Source organism: Sinocyclocheilus grahami, unplaced genomic scaffold, assembly GCF_001515645.1.
Source record: "Sinocyclocheilus grahami isolate Dianchi unplaced genomic scaffold, SAMN03320097.WGS_v1.1 scaffold174.1, whole genome shotgun sequence".
In the NCBI taxonomy this organism is placed as follows: domain Eukaryota; kingdom Metazoa; phylum Chordata; class Actinopteri; order Cypriniformes; family Cyprinidae; genus Sinocyclocheilus; species Sinocyclocheilus grahami.
In genome coordinates this window covers 1,009,826-1,031,912 of record NW_015505353.1, presented here as the reverse complement: position 1 = coordinate 1,031,912, position 22,087 = coordinate 1,009,826, and the positions used below count along the sequence as shown (strand labels likewise).

The 22,087-nt window shown below is 37.2% G+C and overlaps 1 protein-coding gene across 4 annotated transcripts in view; it reads left to right on the top strand.

Moving 5' to 3' along the window:
- Positions 1-22,087, top strand: part of cndp2 (carnosine dipeptidase 2) — a 51,884-nt gene that overhangs the window by 3,782 nt on the left and 26,015 nt on the right. The window contains exons 8-13 of one of the 4 annotated variants that reach the window (XM_016283381.1): positions 186-346; positions 931-1,095; positions 1,203-1,344; positions 1,471-1,618; positions 7,069-7,202; positions 19,029-19,197. In XM_016283381.1, the coding sequence (XP_016138867.1) occupies positions 186-346; positions 931-1,095; positions 1,203-1,344; positions 1,471-1,618; positions 7,069-7,180 (728 nt within the window). In that variant the 3' untranslated portion in view covers positions 7,181-7,202; positions 19,029-19,197. Of the gene's footprint in view, positions 1-185; positions 347-930; positions 1,096-1,202; positions 1,345-1,470; positions 1,619-1,809; positions 2,383-7,068; positions 7,215-19,028; positions 19,198-22,087 lie in introns of those variants that run through there. The other 3 variants (XR_001610104.1, XM_016283383.1, XM_016283382.1) reach the window with 3 other exon arrangements.

The following is a 22,087-nucleotide window of genomic DNA, read 5'->3' as shown; positions in this document are numbered from 1 at the left end:
TCCTCTGGGATATCTGTCTTTTGTTGACCTGCTAAAGTTACCTGTCTGTTTAGAGCAGTCGTCAAATATTTTCTCTTATTTGATTAGCTCACCTCACAATTGATGAACCTGTTTGTTGATGTACCATTATTATATTTGCTATGCTTTGAAAGTGTATTTTTGAAAGTATTTTTATTTATTTTTAGGCTCATTGGTGGATAACAAGGGGAAAATTTTAGTACCAGGGTTATATGACCAGGTGGCTAAATTGACTGACGAAGAGAAGAAGCTCTACGAAAAGATTGAGTTTGACATGGAAGAATATGCCAAAGATGTTGGAGCAGGCAAACTGCTGCATGACACGAAGGTAAATCATCCCTGTCTTTCAGCGTTTTCAGTGTCAGCTGATTTAGTTTCTGTTATGATTCAAAGCAGCGTTAACATATAAAATAAAATCAGTGTTAACAAATAAAAGAAAATAAATCTTACTTGAAATAAAATAAACATTAACTGAAATAAAATATAAAAAACTTAAACTTATTTTATTTCAGCTCTTTGCCAAGGTTTAGTTTGGCTTAAATTGAAGTAATAAAATAACTAAATAAACTAAAAACTAAAACTTTATATATATAAAAAAAATCAAAATGACAAAAAAAAAAAAAAAAAATTTACTAAAATTTTAACTAAAATTAAAATGAGAAGTAAATATAACAATAAAATCAAATTCAAACAAAACCTATAATAGTATGTCAATGATAGTAAAATAACACTGATTCAAATAGGGCTGTTTATTTATTAGTATTAATTTATTACAGTATATTGTGAATGTTTATTTTTAAATATAAGCATGTTTAATAAATTGCCCCATTTACTCATGCTGCCTGCCTTCATGTTTTATGTTCATCGATATGTATATTAAACCAAATAATATATATCGGTTTGTCTGCGCAGGAGCAAATTCTGATGCATCGTTGGAGATACCCATCCCTGTCTCTGCATGGCATAGAGGGAGCGTTCTCTGAGACAGGAGCCAAAACTGTCATTCCCCGCAAGGTCAATGGCAAGTTCTCTATCCGCCTGGTCCCTGACATGGATCCAAAAGTGGTGGAGAAACAGGTTTGAAGTTATTTTATCCAATCACATAGAGTCATCTGTATACCTTACAGACATGGTTGTTGTGCTACAGACGTGCTTGTGCTGACATGTGGGGACTTATCATATAGGTAATTACCCACGTAGAGAAGAAATATGCGGAACTGCAAAGTCCCAACAAACTGAAAGTGTACATGGGACATGGAGCCAGGGCCTGGGTGTCTGACTTTAACCATCCTCACTACATGGCTGGTAGAAAGGCCATGAAGACTGGTAAGACACAATATATTGTATAACTGTAGATACAAGAGTCTGTCTTGTGTCAGAGCAACAATGTAGATATTTTCTTTCTTCTAAATGCAATTTATTTGTGGTCCAACATAATTTCACTGATGTTAGTGTTTGGTGTGGAGCCTGACCTCACCCGTGAGGGAGGAAGTATCCCGGTCACTCTGACCTTCCAAGAAGTAACCGGCCAGAATGTCATGCTGCTGCCTGTCGGTTCCTCTGATGACGGAGCTCACTCACAGAATGAGAAACTCAACAGGTAATTTTTATGCATAGCTATGACAAACACCTTGTTAAGGTATGGCTGCAAAACTGCAACTGTATGATAGCAGGTAATCATCTGGGCCAACTTTATTTGCGCAGAACTTCATATCTCACAGATGGGATGGTCTTGGGAAGCTTAAAAATGTTAATGGCAATCAATATTTTTCCCCTTTTTTGCCTTGACAGATCCAACTATATTCAGGGCACCAAGATGTTGGGAGCTTACTTCTATGAAGTATCTCAGCTTAGCTAACTGGAACGTCTGATTCAACGTGTCTAGGCTGCTGTATTTTTAATTGTCTGAAGATGTCAATGAAATACTTGGATAAGGGTACGGTTTCTAAAAGAATGCTGTCATTTTTTTCTGCCAAGGATGGCATACATTTAGAGGTAAGAAAATGGTGTTAAATAGTGATAGTTTGGTAGTAGTCTGAGCCAAATGACCTGATGACAATTTGACTGTTTCATGCAGTATCACATGTGTCATGTAAAAACTTAATTGCTTTTTGTTGGCATTTTGCTGCTAGATTTCTCAGTATATAGCCATTTTCAGGGCATGAGGTGTATTTCCACCCAACTCTTTCTTTAGTCTGGTTCTCTCTATAATGATCCATCAAGCGCGTCCTTTGAAAGGACTGGTGTTGTATACAATTTAGACCAAATAATCATACATTGTTGTTTCAGTCTTATATATACCTTGGCGCTGTAGCACTAGTCTGTCTCCCAGTGTCTTAATATCCAATTTCAGATACAGTTCACTCTAAAGGAATTATTTTTGTGTGAACTGTCCCTTTAATATGGAATGTATCATAATCTGTTATCTGGTATAATCTGTTTACATATGACAAATGCACTTCTATAATAAAATGCAGATGATCTCATTAAAATTGAACTTTGATTACATTTGATTTTCTTTTTTTACTGTCATTCACTAAATGTAGACGGTTTAAAACATTTTCAAAAGCATATATCACTTTAAAAAAACACTACAGTTGCTGAATGAAATAATGAATTGTATAGAATTGGTTGGAAAATGAAAACAATACTGGTCTGCGAGTAGTTTTTTACAAACCCTCAAGTGGTAATCATTTATCCTTTCCATCTATTCCATCCTGAAAATAATTTTTCATTTTCAACTGTTGCGCATTTTGATTAGGCTTTTAATAATTTGTGAATGTGCCTTGTGTTTCAGTGGAAGCAAGAAAATCTGACCTTTTCTGATCAACATCTTTTGTTGATCCTGGATCAACATTACGGTCAAAAAATATAGACTAAACCCAATCCCTACCCCTAAACCTACCCATAATTTATTCCTAAAATCAGTGTGAAATGATAGCTCATGGAATGAACAAGTTGGCGACATTTTGCAACATCTATCTTTTTCCATTCTTCAAGAATGACCTCTTTTAAAGACTGGATGGAGAGTGATGCTCAACTTGTTTCTTCAGAACTCCCCATAGGTGTTCGATTGGGTTCAGATCAGGAGACATACTTGGCCACTGAATCACTTTCACCCTGTTCTTCTTCAGAAATCCAACAGTGGCCTTAGATGTGCATTTAGGATCATTGTCATGTTGGAAAAGTGCACGACGACCAAGGGCACGGAGTGATGGTAGCATCTTCTCTTTCAGTATAGAGCAGTACATCTGTGAAATCATGATGCCATCAATGAAATGCAGCTCCCAACACCAGCAGCACTCATGCAGCCCCACATAAGGACACTGCCACCACCATGTTTCACTGTAGGCAACATGCATTTTTCTTTGTATTCCTCACCTTTGCGACACCATACAGTTTTGAAGCCATCAGTTCCAAAAACATTTATCTTGGTCTCATCACTCCAGAGTATAGAGTCCCAGTAGTCTCCATCTTTGCCAGCATGGGCTCTGGCAAACTCTAGGCGGGCTTTTTGTGCCTTGGCTTTAGGAGAGGCTTCTTTCGTGGACGGCACCCATGCATGCCATTCCTGCAGTGTACGCCGTATTGTGTCACTGGAAATAGTCACCCCAGTTTGGCTTTCTACTTCTTTAGATAACTGCAGTGAACTTGCATGCCAATTTTCTTCAACCCTTCTCATCAGAAGACACTCCTGTCGAGGTTTTAACTTCCGTGGACGACCTGGATGTCTCTGTGAGATGGTTGCAGTTCCATCTTTTTAAATTTTTTTTACCACTTTTGCTACAGTATTCTGACTGATAAGTAAAGCTTTGCTGATCTTCTTGTAGCCTTCACCTTTCTTGTGTAAAGAAATGATTTTCTTTCTCCGGTCTCGTGACATTTCACTTCCATATAGTGTCATTGCTGACAGCATGAAATGGGAAGGGGTTTTCTTTAAGTAACACCCTTTAATAGTCAACTGTCTGGACACTTGTGTAATGAATAATTAGACTCACCTGTGGTTGAATTCTTGTTAAATTAGACATTTAACAAGACATTAATGAATAATTAGACTCATCTGTATCTTGATTAATGTTAAATTAGACATTTAACAAGACATTTTGCTCCAGAGACTTTCAGTGGGGTGTACTCATTTTTGCATCACCCTATTTTGAATAAAACTGAACATTTTGTTCTCTAAGTTATATTATTAACCTTACTTTCATCTTATAATTTAAACAGATGTTATATAAAACTTAGTCTTGTCAACATTTTGGAAATAGTTTTTGTGTTCATTGAGATATTGTTTAAAATTGTACTTTTCAAAGGGGATGTACTCATTTACGCTGAGCACTGTGTATATATATATATATATATGCAGTGGGTATATATATACACACACACACACACACTCAAATGTTTTTTTTTTTTATTCCTATTTTTATCCAGCAAGGTTGCATTAAATGCATTAAAAGTGACAGCAGAGACATTTCTAATGCTACAAAAGGTTTATTTTAAATTGTAATAATATTTCACAATATTACTGTTTTACTGTATATTTGTATAGAAAAAGTTTTAAAAAATGAGAATATATAAACGTATACACATCTAAGAAACCTATCGAAACACTTTTAAATAGTTGACATCCTTTACTCATCCTTCTTTTCACAATGGTGTATTTTTAATAGCATTCAAAGGGTGTGATGCGGTGAAAGTGCGTATTTATGTGTGCGCTAATGTCTGATGCTCACAGGTGGACTGACAGCACACTGGTAGTTCTGCCCTCTATGAGCGGTAGGTCACATTTATCCCGTAACTCCTCTGTTATAGCCCCAGGAGCGTGCAACTACAGCCAGGCGAGGTAGATGAATCCAAATGGACAAACTTGTCTGGTGGCGCTATTTTCCCATGACACCCAGTCTCTAAATGTGACCAGACAGCCTATCTCTGCCCTTAAGATTTTTTTTTACATCTCTCCCTCTCTTCTGCTAGTTTTCGGAACAGATTCAGTCCATCTGACATTTTTTTTTGAACACACCATGTTGAAGTGCACATGGGCTTTGTGAGATATCTTGGCCTGTAGCAATGGCTGTCAGTAGGAAGAGTTGCAGAGCAGGAGAATTTGAATATGAAACTGTTTACCAGGCCTGGCTGTAAAAAGCAGAGCCATGTTTCATCACGCCTTACTGGTTCAAGAATGTCAGACCTCACAGCAAACACAGGTTGTCCTGTCTGTGATCTAAATTTGCCCATGAATGGATTTGCTAGTTTGATGTTTAACAAGACATGGTTGGAATGCATTGTTGAGCTTAATAATGCAGAAAATGATCAACAGTCTTTGCAAGCTTGTATCAGTGCAATACTTGACCTTATTTGTTTGCTTGTAGAACTATTGCTTTTGTGCATCAACAATTTTTCGCCACCTTTCAGTAATAAGCTAACATATGCAAGGTCATTTTTTAAATGTAAAAATAATAAGTAGGCTGTATTGTGGATTTCCTATGTGTATGTAGTTTTTTTTAATCCACTAGATGGCGACAAATGCTCATGTTATTTTCAGATTTCAGTGCATGCGGTTTCCATTCGTGATGTCTATTTAATTGTTGAAGCACATCTTAAACCATAATCTTTTTTAAAAATAAATTACTTACTGTAATAACAGCTCGTGCCAAAATACCACGTTTTTACTCCTGCCATGAGTTGATATCTAAATTATATCAAAACGGGTAAGAAGCTTTCAGAATCTTGTTGTTCTCAAATTCGTTTATGACAGTTGTTGCGAATATCAAGACACCACACTTGCTTTTTAGTATAACCGTTGATGAATGATATTTCTTCCTTCACTAACGGCAGTGACTATAGTATTTTGGATTAAATTATGGTTAGCAGGAAAAACCTTTTGTTTTGAGGTTGTTCCTAACTTTTGAGCGATGATTTCTGCTGACTTAACGATAAATGCTCCAGGTCCGCTAAAATAATTTGAGGTAAACCATTCCTCTATAATATGCCATTTAAACAGGACAAGTTTTGTATAAATGAAAGTGTTTCGTCTATTCAGAAACGAATCGTTCCTTAATTTTGAACAGGATTCCAGTTCATTTTTTAATTATGTGAAATTCAAAGAAATAAATAGAACTGTATCTATACATTAATTACCCAGTCAAAATGTGAAATTAGCCAGGTTTTGAGGATAGATAGATACTTTTGAAATGCCAAACAATAGAAATGAATTATAATTACGTAAATTATAATAAATTAACCTTTGTGAATTAGGGTGGCTAAACACTTAATTTCCCAGAATGCATTAGTACAGTATACTGAATTCTTTAAAATCCAATTCAGCAATTCCTCTTCTTGACATTACCATTGGCATTTTATTTGAGTAACTTCCTGTCATGCGTTGAAAGGGAGTCTGTTTTTCGGTTGTGAAATTTGCACAGCCCTGGTAGTAGCAATTGTGTAGCATGTGTGAATTAGCTGGTGTCCTCAACACGCATGGTAACTGGCTGAGCGTGTGTGTCTGCATGTGTTTTGAAACTAGCACACTTTTTTTGTTTTGATGGTTGCTGGCTTTTGGGTGAAAAGATGTTAAGGCAGTTGAATGGGATGCATTTAGATGGCATCTGTAAATAAAATGCATATCTACACCATCATAATTTGCAAAGATCTTTCTAGATTTTAATTTTTAAGTGGGAGAACTTGCACAATTGGTGGCTGACTAAATACTTTTTTGCCCCACTGTATTTAATATGTAATGTTGTTTACCAAAATGCAAAGATAACGTAAACTAGTTTAATTGCATTTCCCGTTTTCAAACCTCAAACATGTAGACACACACTCCAGCGTGTTTTTGTCTATCAAACATGAGATGTGCAGTACAGAACAGACAGTAAATCAGGATCAGTCTCACCTGCAGCCAGCCTCCATAAAACTGAAGGAGGGAGTTGAGCTCCACTAGTTTTATGAGGTCTGGCTCATTACCAGATTACATTAGCTTGTCTCTCTTACACACGAATAAAAAATTCTTAATTTTTACGTTTTCAGCAGTGTTTGCTTTTTTCCTTTCAGTGAAGTCAACCATTTCCAGCCTATAAAGACTCGTCTTGCTGCTGGAGAGAAGCCAGGGCATGTGTCCGTGTTTACATCACAGGCACCAGGTCGCACGCTCCTTTCATGCTGATGTCAGATTGGCACGACACATGGTAGGCACTTAAGTTAGTCGCCTCACTGTTGAACTCCATCTTTACGCTGTATCACATTTATATGGTCTTACTGTCCAGCATTCATATCTCCTTGATGTCTCTCTCTCTTGTGTTGTCAGTTACAGCATGCCTCGTAGCACGACTCATTTCAGAGATTATTCAGTTCGCTAAAGCCGTTGATCAGCATACTAAATGATGATTTCTGAACAGCCTAACACTCCCCTAACACTCTAATACAATTAGGCCAAGACAGCTCGCCTGGTTATGTTTAATGGGGATGACATCAGAGGAGATAGCAGAGAATGAATAAGTCATTCTTGGTCTCATTTCAAATGTGAAAGATTCATACCAGTAATTTAGATGACAGTATTAATTTAACATGACACTGCATTAATGGTCGATTTTAGATTCACAGAACTCGTTTAAGTGGAATGGACTTCCTTAATTTGATGAGATGTGATGGCATCGCGATGCCACGTCTCTCTCCATCTCTCTCCCTGCGGCATGGCAAGCACACACACATACACAGATACACACCAAGCTTTAGCTGGTGTCCTCAACACGCATGGTAACTGGCTGAGCGTGTGTGTCTGCATGTGTTTTGAAACTAGCACACTTTTTTTGTTTTGATGGTTGCTGGCTTTTGGGTGAAAAGATGTTAAGGCAGTTGAATGGGATGCATTTAGATGGCATCTGTAAATAAAATGCATATCTACACCATCATAATTTGCAAAGATCTTTCTAGATTCTAATTTTACATTTATTTAATATATAAATAAATGCAAATATACATGATCCTTCCGAAATCATTCAAATATGCTGTTTTGGTTCTCTAGAAACATGTCTTATCATCAATGTTGAAAACAGTTTAATGTTTTGTGGAAATAGATAATTTTTTAGGATTGTTTAATGAATAGAAATGTCTAAATATCAAAAGAACACCATTTGTTCGAAATATACTCACTTTTGAAATATAATCGCATTAATGCATCCTTGCTGAATAAAAATAATAAATTCTTTAAAATATATATATATATATTGTGACCCCAAACTTTTGAACTGTAGTGTGTGTGTGATCAAATTATTTAAAATTTTAATTATTTAAAATGCATTAGGATCCATTCTGATATTTGCAAATGATATATCAGCTAGAGCGAACATAACATTATTTTAATGTTATTTCATATAATTTTTTTTAATTTTCACAATAATAAAACTATTAAAGTGTTAATAGATAGCAAAAGGTTTATTTAAACATTTAGTATGCATTAAAGGGGTTCAAAATGTCTGAGTCTATCAGTGAAAATGATTCTGCTATATGTGAATATTATTATTTTTTTAATTAAGAAAACTGTTATTTCAAATGTAAATTTTTCCCATGTTATTCAGCATGATCTGTGGTTCCGTTTACTTATTTGTTTAGTGTTTGAATTAGTTACGTCATAACTTTGTTTGAACGGTTTCAAAATACTTAAACTTTACTTATTTCCAATTTTAAGTGGGAAAAGAATCCCATATTTTCCCAGACTTTTGGATGCCACGGTCTCTACGTATGTACACAGACAGCTGCTTTCGCAAAATCCCACAGCGCCCTGCTTTCTGCATCATTCCTCTCTTATTATAACTCGCTCCTTTGTACAAGACTGATGATTTTCCGGAATCGTCGTCTCCTGGTTGGTTACGGAAGCCACAGGTTGATGAAAAAGTTAGGCATGTTATTGTCAGAGTCCCTGATGTGGCCGTGTGTCTCAAAGGCTTCTTAATGACTGGACTCTCCTGCACTCTGCCTCTCTGATGGATGGCAAGCAGGGACGGCCTCTCTTTCATCTCGACAGCCTGACTCGTCTGATTTATTAATGACAATAATTAGGAGTAAACCTCTCTGCAACCAAACCCAGAGTGATTAGCACAGTAACAATGGCGGGGAGGGGTTGTGGATATGGCGATCTGATTAATGTCGGCCATTTTGACCTTTCTGAGCCGGGCTTCTCTGCAGTCTGGGGAGAGATGAGGAGAGAGAGGGCGGCTATCTGTGGTGTCCACTCACAATTAGGTGCTGAATGAATTAGAATGCGAAATGTACCACTCAGTTCATTAGCTGTGCTGTTCACGACATTGGGACGAATCCGTTGGTGAGCTTCTGTGTTATTTATATATGACAAAATGGCACTGGTCACTTTATTCGAGACGTTTTTTTGCAGATTCTCATTCTGGTGGTGTGGTTTATAAGGTTTATAATTAGATTCAATCTTGTTTTTCTCCTAATGATCTAAATAAATCTCATCTCACCTGCATCTTGCTCTCAGAATCATTCCAAAGTGGGAAAACTGCTGAATTTTACTCCACGATTACCCTTTAGACATGTAGCGAAGCAGACCCTTCTATTTACCTGTTTGAAAACACAAATCATCTCAGGAGATAGACACGGACTCGCTGATAACACGCAGACTCTGTGTGACATTTGATTAACGAATGTAAATGAAGGTCAAGAGTCATTTTGTGTGGCCATCTTCCCTTTGCCGGGCTGTGACAATGAAATCTTTGCACCAGTAATGGCCACATTTAAACCGCAGTCGTTTAAGAGCTTGTACCCAGTACAGCTGCATGTAATGGAGTTGGTCGGAAAGGTCAGAGTTTTTATCTGGGTCAGATTGGAGTCAGTGAAGTCAGCAGCCAATGAATGGGAGACAGGGGAGATCAAAGTAAAAGCCATGTCAAGTAGTGCCGGTGAGCGATCGCGGTGCTGCACTTCGACGACTCGCTTTGGGATCGGTTTCAGCTTTCGGTTCACTGCGATTAAGAGATGGGCGACTGATTCGGGATCTGTGATTTGTCAAAGCACGAATGATGTTGTATATTTATGTTTAACCTTAGCTGCGACCAGAAGCGTGACTTAATAATAATAATATATATTGAAAAAAGTGCCTTTTTGTTCACACATTGAAAGTCATGGGGTCCAATGTCAATCCACCTTAACTGAATGGACAAAAACAGTTGAAGAATTTTTCTAAATATCCTCTTTTGTGTTCAAGAAAATCAACGACTTTTAAAGTACCTTTAAGTTACACTCAAAAATGTATTGTTGTCTTTGCATTATATAAGAATTTATTAAACCAAGTGGTATTTATTTTAATGAAAAAGGTTTAAAACAAGGACATTTTCTGGTTGTTTTTGTGGAATATGTCCATACAGGGCCATACTCGAAAAAAAACTTTCAGAAACGTATACGAACCCGGAAAGTGTGTTTTTGGCACAGAAATACTCCGTCATACACCCAACTCGTTTTTTTAAACTTTGGTCATGTTTAGTATGAGAATCCAACCCTTTAGCAGTGTAAATACGTCAGAATGCATTAAATAGCAGTAGACCTCTCCTTTAAAAGTAATTGTCAAAACAGTCAATTTGAAAACAATATTGTAATTTTTTATTAAATGCCGTGAATAAATACATTTGAAGTGTCCAAAAGTGTCTAGATACGTTTTGTGCCCGCTCAATGATGTTGGCAAGTGGCGGAGACACTTTCCTTAGTAGTTTTGCTCAGTTCCAACCGGAAGCGAAGTTGAAATCAAGGCCGATCGTCCTGTCAATGAGTTTGCTGCGTTTGAAAAACGCTCTCTCCATGTAGGTCATGTAATGAAACTTCTCGTCCCTCGCAGCTCTCTGCTGCCCAAGTCTAATTTGTCCTCATTAAAAGTCCCCCTGCCTCGTGTTATTATTTTCCTGCCCCATCTCCTAAAACACAAGGAACTGATTGAACGTGGGGTAAAGTCGGTCATCATGACATGACCTGCAGAAACAGCAGAAAGTGTGCGATGACTGACCCCGGCAAACTGCCTGCCTGCACATATTGCACAATCCTTCATATTTAATGGGGAAACACGAGCCTGTGATTTTGTCTGTATTCTCTCTAGTGTCTGCTGCTCGGGGTGGAGTGAAGCCACTTAATGAGAATCCCCTGTTCTCCTCCATCATTTTTAAACAGGCAGTGCACTCAGCAGCCTTGCCTTCCCTCTAAGGACCCCCCCACCTGCCCCCCCAACCCCTCCCCGACATGTTGTGCTCGTTTTTGTAAGCGCTAAATTATGTATCAGCTCCTTAAATGCTGTGAAACATCGGTTTAAAATGGAGTAAACTTGTTTTCCATAATTCCACACTCAAATTAGGCCAGGATACTTAACTTTGTTGGAAGCCGTCGATTTGCTTATTTTGTCTTTTAGAAACATTTACATCAGACAGCAATGTAGAGAAGCGCAATTATTGCATTTTTTTTCTTACATTATCCTTTATAATTTATATGGTAATAAAGTCTTACGGAATTCATAAGAGGATGGATGGGGAAACAGAGTCTGTTGCTTGATCTTCCACTTGGCGTTTCCTCATTTAGATTAAACTCCGACATCAGTAACGCTTTACCCCCAACAATAATGTCCCTCCGCTGGTGCGTGAGGCCTGTCCCTGACAGCAAACCGACATCTTGACTCGCCTCATCCCGCCGCAGCCAGCTCTTAACACAACTGCTATTGTTTAATGTCCTCCGCAGCCGTAATATCTTCTAATCCTCAAATAGAGTGGTGTTAAAACTACAAGCTCCAAACTATTTTTACTTGCCTCACTAGTTGTGGCAGATGAGAAGGGATCTCTGTGTAGATGATTATATTGTCATCCCCTGATCTTTACTGCTGGAGTAATTGTAAATCATTGCTTCATGGCACGTCAGAGGTTGTCGGTAGCAGGCAATTAAATGGCACAATATAATAGAGCAAATTATTGCCTGTCAGATTTTGAACAACACAGTTGGTATTTGAATTACACTTAATCATTACATGCATTAGAAAGCTCATTGGAATCCTGCTTAGGACTGAACATGAGCCATTGCATTATTTAAACCTCTAATTGTGAAAGCCATTTATTTGTGGTTACTGTACAACAAAAAGAGTCTCACCAAGCGGGCCAGCTTTAAAAGCTCGATATATCCAAATCAGCGCCTTCAGACGCATAAACCAAATTGGCCAAAATGGGCAATTTCGCCGGGGTGGAGAAACATTTAGCCATGCAAAGTGTTTTGTAATTTCAGACTGCGAGGATGAATATTAAATATTTACTTTTAGCCAGGCCCAAGCCAGGTCCCCTTTTTTGCATAATTCATTAGGCAAAACAGATGAGGTTATAATTTGCCTAGACACCACGTATCTGTTTCTCAGGGGTTTCTCAGCCCTCCCCGCTCGCACCCTGGACCCAACAACCAGATTCTTCAATATGCCAAGCAGCCGATGACATATTGTAAAAAATGCGTGACACGAGTCTTTACATTAGTAGAAATTTGTAGTGGCTTTTAATAAAGAAATACTTGACCTTTCGCAACCTGAGCGCAGATAATCCATATATGACGGATAAACGAATAATACATTTTAGTTTTGGTTTCCTAGAGCCGCTAATTATTGGTAGCGTATTATTCATATTCTTTCACAACAAGTTACTTCTCGCAATCTGCCACAAGGGCCAGAACAGACACCCTGTATTAACAAGACTTAAGTACTGTTGTCATGGCCGTGCCGCCAGCTCATAGATTGTAATTATTGGTTAGCACTATACTGTGATGCGTATGGGTTGAATAACAATATTATGAAGCGCGTGATGTTAAAAAAGATATCAGTTTTACAGGTCTTTGTAAATATGCCACGGCTTTCTGTTATGACTGTTATGTATGTTAAGTCGTTAAAAGTTCATTTGTTGCTTTGTCACAGGGGGTCCTCGATCTCCCCAGCGTGGCGTACTGAGATGTTTTTCGGAGTCCTTCCTGTTGTTGTCAAGCCATCTCAGCCCTGTCTGTCATATCATATCAGCTCGCCACTCCCACCACGTTTAAAGTACCGCTTTGGCTCATGTTACTCCAGAAGTCAGTTCCTCCAGAAACATCTGTTTCTTTTCAGAGGGAGGAGAGACAAATAGGCCCATTGTCACCCCTGTATCTGTACTCATATCGAGTCCTTTGGCTTTTCGGACAGGTTGGAATTATCGAGGGAGGGTGAAAGGCAAATAGCCCTATAGCTCAATCACCATTGTTTGGAATCAGTCAGTGGTAATATTAGTGTTGCCCAGAACACAATTACTCAATAGCGGCGTCTTTAACGTCGTCTTGAATTTATCCTCTTGACAGATCCGGAGACCGATAATTTAATGCAAGTTATGATTAAAATCCCCTTACTGTCAAGCCCTTTGGAACAAATAACAAATACCTCTGTTTGGAAAAATGACAGTTTTAAAAATAAATGAAATTACATGTTAGAGCTGGCGCGGGGAGGGGTGCGCGGGAATTTATTGAGCTGCGAGACGTTGCGCGGGAGATTTAGGATGCGTGCTTGGGAGGGGGGTGGGAGAAGTTAATGACTGATTAACAACAGCAATTAAAAGATGAGGAAAAGGTATATAATTAAAATGGAAGTTCTTGCTTGTCAAGTGCGCGTGTGTCATCCATTGTGCGGCTTGTTGAAAAGCCGGAGGAAAAAGAAACCGGTACTTAATTCCTGGCTTTGGCATCGAGGAAGGGCGTAGATCGCATGCCCGCGGATGCTTTCTGAAGGCTGTAACTCAGCTGAAAGTGAGGCCGTGTCATTAGAAGTTCAAAGCCGTGCATCTTGTGTTGACAGTCATCGGCAGCGAATATTTGGCAGTCGGGAGTAATTTCACTTAATTAATGGGATGCATATTTGATGGGGGGTATGAAATATTCAAGCTCAGCAAAGTGGAAAAAAGGAAAGATTTAGTGCAGAGTAAAAAGGTGGAGGGATATAATTTGTGCATTCACTTCAGAGGCTACCGGGGAATAGAGATAGAAAGATGCAAGGAGGTGAGGAGGAAATATGTGAGGGAATTCACAAGATAAACAGCGTAAAAGATAAAACGCAGAGGAAATGGGTACGGCAGAGGAGAATGGAAAAAGAAAAATGGGAAGAGTGTGTATTGCTGCGAATATGAACTCGGAAAGATGCAGATTTTATAACGCTGCCACAACGTTAACTCTGCTCTTCATCTGGAAACAGAAGTAAACAAGCATGCAAGACTTTGATTTGATTGCAAACAGTAAGAACATGCATGTTCGCTGCTGAAGCTGACATATCCCCCTTTTTTGTATCATTTATGCAATTGACTTGTTATACATGATCTCTCATTGCATTTACAAAAACAGAGGACACCACCACAATACAATACAATAAATAAGCTGCATTTAAAAAATGTATACACGTATTATCGCTAGACAGTTTGTGTTCGATGCAGATGCATACTACGTTCAGCTTTGTGCATGTATTTTGATAGACTTGAGTTTGTTAAAGACAAATATTAAATATGAATTCAGAAATACGCCCCTTTCAGCCTCCTGTATCACATATGTGATTTTATGCTATTTTTGGTCCCAGGCATATTCTTTATTAATGTATAATTATTAAATGAAGTACTACTTGGATAAATTATTAATACATTATTATTATTATTATTATTATCATCACATATGATGATAATGATTATTAAATTGCTACATACATTATAATTATTGTATTATTAACGACAATATTAATAATAGTAATGTATTCAATGCTATAATTTATTTACACTTTTTTTTAAATGATTCATTTCATATCATTTTAAATATATATTTTCAAATATCAATCAACTTGATAACACAGTGACTTGATTTGACTATTCTACATATTGACTATTCTTAATACGCCACCCAGTACTAAAAAGATATACTAAAGGCTCTTATTCATCATCATTTTTTTTTTTTAAAGAAACATTTAATTGCCACAGTCCTCTGTGTGTTCGGTTTCAAATGCTGCCCGCCACATTTAGAGTAACAGTGAAGAAGGGAAATGGAGAGCTCCCTACTAATGACTTGAGGGCTTTCTGCTTATTGTGTGTTCAAAAGCCAATGAGCTAATGTGTAGCACTCAGCCAGCAGAGTTCCACTGCTCGCTCAACCCAAGAGACTCCGCGGGCCGGGATAATTGGCCAAGGCTTGTCTTTCCTTTTTTTTAATTGAGACTCGTTATTTACATGAATTTAAGTTCTTTGCTGGAAACATTAAGGCAAAGAACATCTTTCAAGAATGCAGCTAATTGAAGTTTTCCCCCCTTCTTTCTGTGTGTCAGGACAGAACAAGAAACTGAAATAAATGATAAGGCGAGGAGATGAAATTGTCCTCTTTAAAATTTGCAATTATTTCCCAATTAAGGCGGCTTGGATAGAGATGTTGGTGCTGTGGGCTTGTTTGGGTGGTTTTGGACAGTAGATGGCGTTAGCTTTCTTTTCCATGCAAAAAGAAGAGCTGGATCTTTGAATGGATTTAACAGTGTATGGCGTCATCGGCAAAGTACACTAATTTGATTTGAATGTCAGTGCCAGAATTTCACCCGGATGGTTCAACAAAAATTAAAAAAGGATGTTTGATCGGCTTCATTTATTCATTTTTTTCCTCATTTAGCATATTAACTCAAGTGTTGATGGTGCACAGCTCGGGAGAAATAATTTACACACACAGTGTTTTTTTTTACATTGGATCCCTTGGGTCAGGCTGAGGCTAGGTGATGGTGAGGTCCCAGGGGTGCCCCGTGGCATTGTGTCCATGGACCTTGCAAGTTGAGGTGAGAGGAGGAGGAGGAAAAAAAGAAAGACAGAGGAGAATGGGGTGTCGGGAGGGCAATTACGGCAAGGACAAAGCACATGTAATAGGAACTCCCCTTATAGAACACCTTAATTAAAAGAAGACTTAAACTGTGAGAGCAGCACAGCTGCAATTATCAAGCACTGATGATAATGAGGGTGCAAGATCTGTGAGGTGTGTCTGTGTGATGTGTGAAGCTTGAAGCCTTGCATCTTTTAGCCAGCTGTCCTTTTTCTTTGCAAATACTGTCCAGGTGATCTTGAAATAGACTGACATTTGGTCGCTATCTTGCTTTGGAACATCTGTGCTTCCGCTTGTGTTCATATTTGTGTATTTGTGTAAAGCTCTGTGAAATGGTGTGGAGATGGGTCACACATTGCTGTTTATTACCGATGTTTTTAAAATAAATTTTTGAAGTTTGTGAACTGAAACGGTGATTTCTGCATTTTTGTGTTTTACAAAAACAAATGCAGTAATTAAAACAGCTTTTTTTTAAAGCACATTTTAATCTTTATTTCCATACTTCATACAATTTTTTGAGCTTGTTAAATATTTGTTATTTTTTATCATCAGGATTAAAGCCAAATAATAATTTCTACATTTTTAAAAATTCTATATCTGTTCTTTATATGCAAAGACCTGCTACTGTTTTACCCTGAGAAGGCATTTGATAGCATCCTACAGCACACACACACACACACACACACACACACACACACCAGCCAGATCTGATTAGGAACACACAAGGGCCTATTCAAATCGTTATGTGTTGGGGAATAATAGAAGCAAGTAAACATTAGGTCTGATAACTCTACAGATGGCAAGGGCAGGAGAAAAAACTGCCCTGGAAAACAGACTTAAAATGGGATTATTGTTTAAAATAAATAATAAATCTATTTGCCACTATTGTGGTTAATCGTTTAAAAATAATAATAATGTGACTGTTGTAGTTAATAATTTTGTAACACATTCTTTAAATTAACACAATAAATTAAATGTAGAAGAACCTAAATAACCTTTACTTATAAAATGTATGCCAATAAACTTTGAAAAATAATTTTTATACAGTGTATATATATATATATATATATATATATATATATATATATATATATATATATATAAAAAATATGTTTATATATGTTATAATATAGAGATATATACTTTGTCTATATATATATATATATATATATATATATATATATATATATATATATATACTTAAAAATTATGTTTTTACATGTTATAATATAGAGTTATATTCATTGTCTATATTAGTATTTTTATATTATTGCTAATATTTTGTAATATGTGTTTTAATGAAACATAATTATCTGATAATATTCCAGTCATTTTTGTTCAGTCTCATTCTTGCCTTTTTAATTAGACAAAATATTCAAAAATATTCTGTTTTGATTGGGGTTTGAGTTTTAATGAAATGTAAAATCGGTGGCTACAGTGACATTATAAGGACTATGACTGATTTTTGCCCCACCCTCTATGTGGATCTATTAAAATGAATTAGTGTAATGAGCGAACACCTAGCCAATGAGTGACATTTTATGTAGATATCATTAATTATGCATACGTTTCAGAAATTTGCATACATCTAATTGCATTTTATTACATGTATCAGATACATTAAATTGCCAAATATTGTTTAATATTACAGCCAGGGAAAGAAAGGGATGTTTGCATTCGACGTGATTGAAAACTTTTATGAGGAGTAAATGTTATATGAAAATCAGATCCATTTTATTCCTATGTTTCATAACAAAATGTGTGCAAGTAAAATAATCAAATGAATTAGCTTGGTTACTGACAAAATGACGATGTGATCTCTTCACAGAATTTATTCAATATGGCACATTTCTCTACTTCTTGATGTAGCCAACTGGCCGAACGCTATTCAATGCCATTGTGTGTGTGTGTGTGTGTGTGTGTGTGTGTGTTCAATGTCTCCTACCGTTGGGGAACCTATAAATAGTGACACCCTGTATAAAGGGATGTGGCAGAGAAAGTTTCCCCATTGGAGAGAAGAGGGCCAGGTTCTGCCTCTCTCTCAAACGGTGATTGAATTTGTCGTGTGTCACACTTAATCACATGTTTATGTACAAAGGTTAGCAGGCTCTCTTTCTCCATTTCTCTCTCCATCTCTCCAAACGTGCTTTCATCTTGAAGCTTCATTGCTATAAATTATTTCAGTTTTTGACCTTAATTTTTCGTGGTTAGGAGCTTGTGGCCGCAAAGCAATTACAGCAATCTCCCCTTTTCTATCTGCTGTCTTTCCTCTCAATGGAGTTGAGGCGGGCGACGGGAACAGCTGTTTTTCAGGGATTCATATTTCTGATAACTTCTCTCTCTTTGCTTCAGTTCTCCCTTCTTCTTCATCAGCTAGCCGAAGTGATGATGCTTTGAGGACATAATTAAACATATCGTTCAAAACATATACTCTGTGCATCCTTGAATTATCACCGTCATTAAAATCGTACAAATATGGAAATATGATTGCCAGGGGCGGATAAATCAATGATCAGCCAGGCTTCCAAATCCAATAAATATGCGGAGTTAAATACTTAAATATGCAAATTGCATGCACATGATTTGCATATGGTAGTATTTAAGGGGAATGTCTGGGGCTGTAAAAAATGGTCGAGGTATAGTGAACAAGAACTGGAGAGAGGGGAAGGGAGAAAGATTGTGAAGACACAAGCAAAGCATTTTCTTGCTTTAAAAAAAAAACTTGATCAGCCTGATGTTTTTTTTTAAAGATTTTGAAGAATGTTATCAGCATCAATATGCTTTTGTACAGAAGAGCTTGTGCTTTAGGATGTCTGAAAAATGCCTTGGAGAAACGTGAATAATTAAAGCATAATTATTCCTCCTCATTCATCTCTTAATCCAGAGACAGATTTAGGGGAAGGAATTTATAATTATTCCTTTTTTTTCATCTGGTGTCCTGTGTTATCACAGTATTATAAAGCAAGGTCACATTGAAGCGACTGACCTCATAATTTTTCATAAAACAATCCATTATTGAATTTGAAAAATGCAGAAGAAAAAAATAAAAATAATAGTAATAAAAAACAATTAAAAAAAATCTGTGATTTAGAGATGATCTGAAACCATGTCTGTAATTAAATCTGTAATCTTCATATTTATTGTAGGAGAATGGAGTGAAGTTGCAATATACCCAACAGCAGAGGGTGCAGTTTTTATCTGGATTCTGTCAAAATCTGGACTCGAGGGGACGGCCGGCTGGCTGTGATTCTGCAGGGATAGTTTCCTTAATGCAATTTTTCAGTTTTATACATTTTACATTTTTCAATGTCATCACACCACATAAAACATTTAATTTAGTTGAATAATAAATCCTCTTGCGAGCGAATGCTCATTGATTGATGTTTGATATGAGAATTTACATGAGTTAATTTCATTTTCATTTTCCAAACGCTCACTTGGCTCAAAGCATAAATAATATGTGTGATTTAACAAGCAGGGAAATGTATTAAAATCTCACGAGAGATGAATTTGGAAATTCATCCGACAGTCCCAGACAAGTGATTTGGCCAGCGGTGACGTGCTTGAAGCCAGCACGCGAGAGACGTCCAAATGTAAAAGGCCCACCCAAACAAAATGTAACTCCTAAACGCTAAGGAGTCAGGGAGCAGGAATCAATGGCAGTGCTGGTGTGGATATGTTCTGGGGCGAGTTGACATGGCCGGGTTAAACAGAGACGAGATCCTCATCAGGAAAATCAATGTTGTTGTAGGATGTGACCCACACGGTCTTGGAGTGAGCGAGTCACATTACTCTACCTTGCCCTGAGTGTGTGTGTGTGTGGCGCCCGCAGTATTGACCAAGCCGAGAAGAAAATGACACTATCACTCTGCATACTGATGCCAGTTGGTGTTACACAGAAACCAGCGTTAAAGTACTTCTCTGTTTATCACTGGAGCTGTAATTATCCAAATTATTGATGCTTTGTGCCTTAGTCTTATTTTGGCTATTTTTCTCACAATATCAGAAGCAAACTTTATGAATTCACTATTTAAAAAATCTGTCCAGGCACAACAAAATATCACCATATTTAGCTCCATTGTGTGTTTGTGGGTACATGCTCGGCTATAGTTTTCATATATATAAATGTGTGTGTGTGTGTGTATTGGCTGCATATATTTGATGAAAATACAAAAACAGTAATATTGTGAAATATTTTCATAATTTAAAATAACTATTTCCTATTTTAATTAACTTGTGATTTACTTCTGTGGTTGCAAAGCTGAATCTTCAGCAGCCAGTTTTCAGTGTCATTTGGTGCTCAAGAAACTATTTATTATTATCACTGTTGAAAACAGTGCTGCTTAATATTTTTGTGGAACATTTTATGATTATTATTAACATCTTAACTGTCACTGACTTACTGTTTAGTATATATATATTAGTTTGATCTTTTTGGGAAAATGCTTCGGAATTCAGTTTGTTTAGGTCCAGCGCAAATATATTTTCAGTATAATTGTGTAGACGGCATCAACTAATGGTTTCGTTCAAGAAAAACATATTTTTTGCACTTTGTAGTTTGTATAAGACTGCGAGTTCCTCTGAAAGTTTTTGAAGAAATTTTCCACATCCCATTACACTGTTGCTTTTCTTGAACTTTTTTTGTATTTAAATCTATTTCTGAGAGATTGTCTAAAATAAAACAAATACACAACATTAAGACAGTTGGCGGTGACACTTTTTGTCAAAAAAAAACCAAGATGGTCATCATAACCATAAATATTTGCACATCCAAATATAAAAACCTTCAGCTACGCACGTCCTCTTAATAAGTACTTATTTTAATATCTTTCCTGAATATCCAAAGCAAACTTTGTTAATTTACTATTAAAAATCGATCCAGGAAAAATCACATATTCTGCTCCCTTGTGGTACATGTATTACAAATATATATATACATTTTTTATACACTAACCTTCAACAGTTGGTATGATGTTTTTGAAAGAAGTCTCTTATACTCATCAAGACTGCATTTATTTGATCAAAAATATAGTAAAAACTAAAATATTGTGTTAAAAAAAACATTAAGACTGTCAACGGTGACCCTTTTTGTCAAAGAAATAGAGGACGGCCATCAAAGCCATGAATATTCGCACATCCAAATATAAAAACCCTAAGCTATGCGCGCCCCCTTAATCAAGTACTTATTTTAATTCATTTCCTTGCAGGGTTTTATTAGTATGCTAGCTGTTGGCTAAATGATTATGACAAGGCTGCGTTTTCACCGATTCTGCCAAGATAAAAATACACAGGAAAGCCCAGCAACCCAGCTTAAAAACCTGTCTCTGGTATCCCTACAGGGAGATGACCTTGGTCATTAAGGACATTCACAGTTTTGTTTAGGAATAAAATGACAGAAAACAGAAAAATATGAAGTGCCTCCTTGAGAGGAATCGTTTGTTGTTGGCTAAATTATGCAGCACATCATTATTTGGTGGCATTACTATTATGAGCTGTTTATGTCTCTGACCTTAATTTTTGCACTGCTTTGGTGTAATGTAAGCAATTCTCTCCCTCTCGCTCTGGCCTAGACTGCAAAAGCAGTCTCTTTTGCATTTAAGTATGATGGTTTGATTGTTTTAAAGAATAATACAGAGCCAAATACGGGTACAACAACAATCCTAAATCAATAAAGTCCTCACAATATTCAACACAGAACGAATGTAAGCTACTGGGAAGAGTATAAAAATGTAAAACAACATTTCACAGTATATGATACGCATTTTATGTGGTAAATATAGCTGCTGCTGGTGGGTACGGCCCCACACTCCCCTTTATATCTGTGCATTCAGGTTCTGAATGGCCTGCAGAGATGCAGCCAAGCGCTCGACCGGCTGAATTTGTTTGACTCAGGTAATTGAAAGTGTTTTAAACTATTATAGCAACTTGAGGGCTTGTTTAAGTGTCGAGCTGTCCGTCAAACGTACACGGGTGGAAAGCATTGGCCTGTCACCCTGTCAGTCACTGGAAACGAGAAGTGTCGGCCTAATGGATTTCTTCAGGTGGACGTCGGCGCGGCGGCAGAAGTAAAATCAATGTGTTGTCATGTGTGAGAGCGGAGCATCAAACAGGCAGGTGAATTGGAACTGTAGTTTAGTTGTAACGTCTACATTTGCGGAGAGGCGGCCGGAGACAGACAGATGCTGCGTGGCTGAGAGACCGTGGA